The 5,684-nt window shown below is 39.7% G+C and overlaps 1 protein-coding gene across 4 annotated transcripts in view; it reads left to right on the top strand.

Annotated features, from left to right (window-relative positions):
- LOC105471375 (muskelin 1) overlaps positions 1-5,684 on the top strand; it is a 380,915-nt gene that overhangs the window by 216,774 nt on the left and 158,457 nt on the right. For 2 of the 4 annotated variants that reach the window (XR_981107.3, XM_011723822.3), the window contains exon 1: positions 59-197. The exons of the other annotated variants lie outside the window; for them this stretch is intronic. Coding sequence is in view for 1 of the 2 variants with exons in the window: in XM_011723822.3 (XP_011722124.1) it covers positions 100-197 (98 nt within the window). In the remaining variant the exon portion in view is untranslated. Of the gene's footprint in view, positions 1-58; positions 198-5,684 lie in introns of those variants that run through there. 4 annotated transcript variants of the gene reach the window in all.

Below are 5,684 nucleotides of genomic sequence, written 5' to 3'. Positions count from 1 at the left end.
GGCCGGGGAGGGCGGCGGCCCCTTTAAGAGCAGGCCACGCCCCCTCCGCTCCTCCGTTCGCGGCCAGCGGTCGGTGGCGGCCGCTACGGTGCTGACAAGATGGCGGCTGGCGGAGCTGTCGCTGCGGCGCCCGAGTGCCGGCTTCTCCCCTACGCGCTACACAAGTGGAGCTCCTTTTCCTCCACCTACCTTCCCGAGTAAGTGCCGGGGCCTGAGCTCGTGCTGTCCCACTCTTCCGCGTCAGCACTGTTGGGCCAGGGGTGCAATGGAGGGCAGCCGAGCCGAGAGGCCCAGGCGGGGCCTGCTGAGGGGGACGTGCGGCCTCCGGAGTCTTAGTTCAGCTGCTGAAAGCGTTGCTCGGCCCCGCTCGGGAAGGGGTTAGGGTCCTGAGAGCGAGCCCAGGGAGAAGGGGCGAGGTGTGTGGTGGATCCGGGGCGCGCACAGGAGAACCGGAAGCCCAGTTGTTCTGCGCTTGGGATTTGGGGGTTGAGGTTGAGGAGGGCTTAGGGGACCGGCGGCTCTGGGAGGTGGGGCAGGAATCCGAGCTTGCGGGGCCCGGCCCGCTTGCAAACTACCCCGAATGTCTGAGGTCGTCCGAGGTGGTCGGCGTTGGGGGACATGTCGTTCAGTCGATTGCTGCCGGGACAAAGTGTAAAGCCGAGGAGTGCCTATTCCAGAGTGGGGTCATTAAAAGTGATTAGCTCTAGAGTAGTGTTAAAAGTCACGGAAGGCTGGAAAGTTGTGGAATCCATCTGAATCCTAGCAGGCGGGGAGAAGTTGTAGAATTGGCAGACGTTGTCTTTAATGCCTGGAAGTTCTGAAAAAGATAGGGAGTGGGAAGGAGTGACATTACCGAAGAATTTCAGTATTACAGCTCATTAGAAGATGGGTTTTTATGGACACAGACCCGTTTCCCAACCCAGAAACTCAAACATAGAAAAATCTGGCTTTAATGAATTTGATTTTCAACACCGGCTTTGTCTTGATCCCTGATTTAGGTGTTAAAAAAGAGTTCAGTTGCATTGTTAGGGTTTTTTTTTTTTTTTTTCTCTCTCTAGCAAGTTCCTTCTGAAATGCTGAAAATACTCTTACATAGTATCTTATTTATCTTTGCCTTATTTTTGAAAGGAGGAGCAAATCTAACTCCAATTTTACGTGCTAGTGGAGAAACTGGCTTAGTAAAGGCTTAAGAGCTGTGCAGATCCTGAAGAAAAATGCTAGTTGTCTCTCTAACCATTTCACAGGACCGAAACGATTTTATGAACAAAACAAATTAATGAATAATATATTTTACTGAATATTTTGCTAAACAAAAAAGTGGCTAGATCTGTGAAGCATACTCAAGTTTTCCATCTATATTTGAGAAATTCTTCACATTTATCCAAATTTGATTTCACTGGTTATATCAATGAAGAATCTCAAAATGGAGCTGCAACTGGAAGAATCTGTCTTGACTGCCAGCCTCCCATTTTATTCACCAGGTCAAGGGTTGGCATTCAGTAGGATCTGGCCCAATGAAGGGTGCCAAGTGACCTGTGGTTTGATCTGGCCTGTGTAGCCTATTCATGGCCGTATCCCTGATTGATGCTGAAACCCAACTTTCAGTTAGTGAGCCAGGTAAACATTCCAGCCATGTACTTGGAGTTGAAATGTGGCCCTATGTACTTGACCTCTGATATTCTGGGTTATCATGTTCTTGAATCTGAAGTTATTCAGCTTTTTTCTATACTCAGGCTAGGATTATGGACAGTTGGGAATTGGTGTGGCATTGTTTGATCTAATTGTAGAGACATTTTTCTGGTCTTGAATTGGCCTATTTCCAGGATGTCACTCCTTAAATTTTTGGTGTAGGCCTGAGGCTTGGATAATACAAGTACTATTTGCGTTATCTGTTGTACAGACATTTTAAGAAAGTACATTTCAAGCAGGAAATGATTTAGTGGGATGGCAACTTTAATCTGACTTTGTGTCTTGTTACTCTGGCCCCTGGTTTGCAGTGGGCAGAACACTAGTTTTGGAGTTAGAAAGCAACAATATGAGATTGGAGAAATACATTGCTGCAATTTTCTCAAGTACATACATAAAATAGTATTTAATACATATGTAATTTTCATACACTTCCATTTACTATATCTTATTTAATTTCTATGACATGTTGGAGAATATTGTGTCTGCTGGGTTGGTGTGTGTCATGCCTAAATTATAAAACTCTTGGCTCTGAACTTCTATTAGCAAGCAAAGATGTTACTCCTCTGTGTGACAGAAGATGTAAGAAAGGGATGGACTTTACTTACCTTTGCCCTAAAATCCTCTCTAGCAGTAATTGCTGTATCTTTATTGGCAGTGGAAACCATATTAAGGTACTTCTTAAACAGGTCTCATTTTAGGTAAAGACATTTGTTGAAATTGTCCACAAAGTGGCACGTATTTGTTAACATAGATATAAGCATTTCGAGGTGGCAGTAATAAATCAGTAACAAAAATGGTAAACAGTTGTGATGTGCCATCTATTTGCTAGGCTCTCTGATGAACATTTTTAAGTGTATTAACTCATTTAATCCTTACCACAGTCCCAAGAGGAATCTCCATTTGCCAGATGTTGGAAACAGGTAGGGAGAAGTTAAAACTTGCCTAAGGTCACACAGCTACGATGGAGCCAGAATTTGAATCAAGGTAGTCAGACTCCACAGTCTGTGGTTTTTAACTATAGTGTTTTACTGCTTCTGCACAAAGGTATATATAGTACAGGAAATCAGAACTTTAAGAGCTCTTGTATTAAAGGCACTTATATTTTAGTTGTGTAAAGAAATGTGAAGTCATTAAAAAAAATTGAACAATTTTATCTCTGTTTTCTTTCTAAGGACTTAGAATTTTTTTTCGCTTCTTCCAGAGGCAGAAAAAGTAAACATTTCCCCTTTCAACTCTTTTTGATTTATTTGGACTTTAAAAATGTTAAAGTGGATCCAGTTATAGGGAACACATTTTTACTTTGAGACTTAAAAAAAAGGCCTTTTATTTTTGTGTGCTTAGAAGAGATTGCCTGTATTTTACTTTTTTCTGAAATTTACACCTAATTTAAGAATTAAATATACTTATTTAAATAATTCATAGAATTACACATACTCTTATACATAAAAATGTTTTGTAAACTGCTAATCCCTGTACTCAAATTTTTTTTTGCACCTAATAATGATGCTAGCTACAATTTGTTGAGCACTTAATATATGCAAGATGCTTTTTGTATACAGTTTTGTTTAATTCTTGGCACATACCTGTAAGATAGGTATTATATATGTGTGTGTGTTTTGCAGAGGATGAAACTGAGGTCCATACAGGGTAAGTAGCTTGCCCAGGGTCATATAGTTTTCCAGAGGCTTGACAGGTTTTCTGACTTAAAAACTATTGCATTGTGACTTTAATAACAGTCACCACTTATTGAGTACCTTCTATTCTTCAGGCTCTGTACTGAGCATTTAGCATGCGTTCTTTGATGTAGTCTTCACAAAAACCCTATGAGATAAATATTATTATTCTATTTTAGAGCTAGGAAGAGTGAGATTCAGAGAGGTAAGTTAACTTGCCCAGGTCTAAGAGTTGAAAATGTAAGAGGAGCAGGACAGGGTGGCTCACACCTGAAATCCCTGCACTTGGGAGGCCAAGTCTGGAGGATCACTTGTGCCCAGGAGTTTGAGATCAGCATGGGCAACACAGTGGGACCCCATCTCCAATAATAATAATAATAATGAGGAGGAGGAAGAAAATGTAGGTGATAAGGTTCTCATCTTGGGCCTTTTGACTTCTTCTGTTACGAAAGCTGCTCGTTATTATACATGGCTATTGTATGTGTCTAATTGAGATTACAGATAAGAAGTGCTCTAAGGTTAGACCAGCAAGAGATGGAAAAATAGATTTTATCTTGATGTGTAAGATTTTAGTATACTCATGAGAACAGGGAGAAACTTTGAAAGTATTTTTTACATATTAGGTAATTTCATTGGTATACAATGATTCTTATCTTGTTTACATATTATTGAATGACTTAGATAATTTAGATGATAAAATCTGATAGATTTTTAAGTGTGTTTACCTTTTTCCTGTTAGTCTTATTACTTAAAATCAAATAGTACTTAAAATAGTACCTTGTGTCAACATGTGATTGATTCATGGTTCAGAGTACAAATGTTATGATTTGACCACTAGAATAGAAGATGAATTTATTTCAACTATTTTTAAAACTAATTTTAAAATTTCACATTTGAAAATGAATATAGGCTAGGCACAGTGGCTCATGCCTGTAATCCTAGCACTTTGGGAGGCTGAGGCAGGACTATCACTTGAGGCCAGGAGTTTGAGACCAGCCTGGGCAACATAGTAATACCCCATCTCTACAAAAGGAAAAAAATATATAAATATTTATATATTTTTGTTACATAAAACATATATGCATATTTATATATTATTACGTAAAAAATATGTAAATGTGTATATATATATTCTTTTCCTTCCTCTTTGTCTCTACAAAAGAAAAAGACAGCACCTCGTCAACACCCCATGTCTAAGAAGAAAAAATAGACACCTTTTATGTAATATATAAAAATATACTTTATATATATTTTAATATATATTTTGATGTAAAAAATGCTCTACGTTTGTTATGGAATATTTGTAAAATATGGACCCACATAAACAAAATTTAAATTAACCTTGATAACACTACCTAAAGATCACTAGTCACCCTTTAAATACTGATTATCATTCCAGATTTTGTACTGTAGATGTATATGTTTTTCAATTTACTTTTGTCCTCTGTTTACTGTTCTGTATTTGCTTTTTCCTCCTTAACAAATAGTAAATATTTCCTTATGTTATTAAATATTCTTCTATATTGTCTTTTTTTTTTAAGGGACAGGGTCTTGCTCTGTCACACTGGCATGATCATAGTTCACTGCAGCGTCGACCTCCTGGGCTCAGGCGATCCTCTGGCCTCAGTTTCTCAAGTAGCTGGGACTACAGGCACATGCCATCATGCCTGGCTAATTTTTTTTTTTTTTTTTTTTGTAGACAGAGTCTTGGTCTATCACTCAGACTGGAGTTTAGTGGCACCATCCTGGCTCACTGCAAACTCCGCCTCCTGGGTTCAAGCGATTCTTGTACCTCAGCCTCTTGAGTAGCTGGGATTGCAGGTGTGTGCCACCACTCCTGGTTAATTTTTTTATTTTTGGTAGAGACAGGGTTTACCATCTTGGCGAGGCTGGTCTTGAACTCCTGACCTCAGGTGATCCACTTGCTTCGGCCTCCCTAAGTACTGGGATTACAGGCATGAGCCACCATGCCCAACCAAGCCAACCAAGCCTGGCTAACTTTTTAAATTTTTTGTAGAGATGGGGTCCCACTATGTTGCCCAGGCCGGTCTCCAGCTCCTGGGCTCAAATGATCCTCCCACCTAAGTGCCCCAAAGTACTGGGATTATAGGTGTGAGCCACTGTGCCCAGCCAAAATTTATTTATTATGGATGCATTATATTCCATGTAATGACTTTATGTCATTTTGTTTAATTGGTCCCGTTATTAGACATTTAGGCTTTGTGGCTTTATTTTATTTTCATTTGTGTTTGTTGTTGTTTGACCATTATGAGTCATGAGGTAATTTTGCTTTATAGAAATTTTTTTGTTTGTTTGTTTGTT

This window comes from Macaca nemestrina, chromosome 4, assembly GCF_043159975.1.
Source record: "Macaca nemestrina isolate mMacNem1 chromosome 4, mMacNem.hap1, whole genome shotgun sequence".
NCBI lineage: Eukaryota > Metazoa > Chordata > Mammalia > Primates > Cercopithecidae > Macaca > Macaca nemestrina.
Note: the sequence above shows the minus strand (reverse complement) of the source record. Positions and strands in the feature narration are given on the sequence as shown.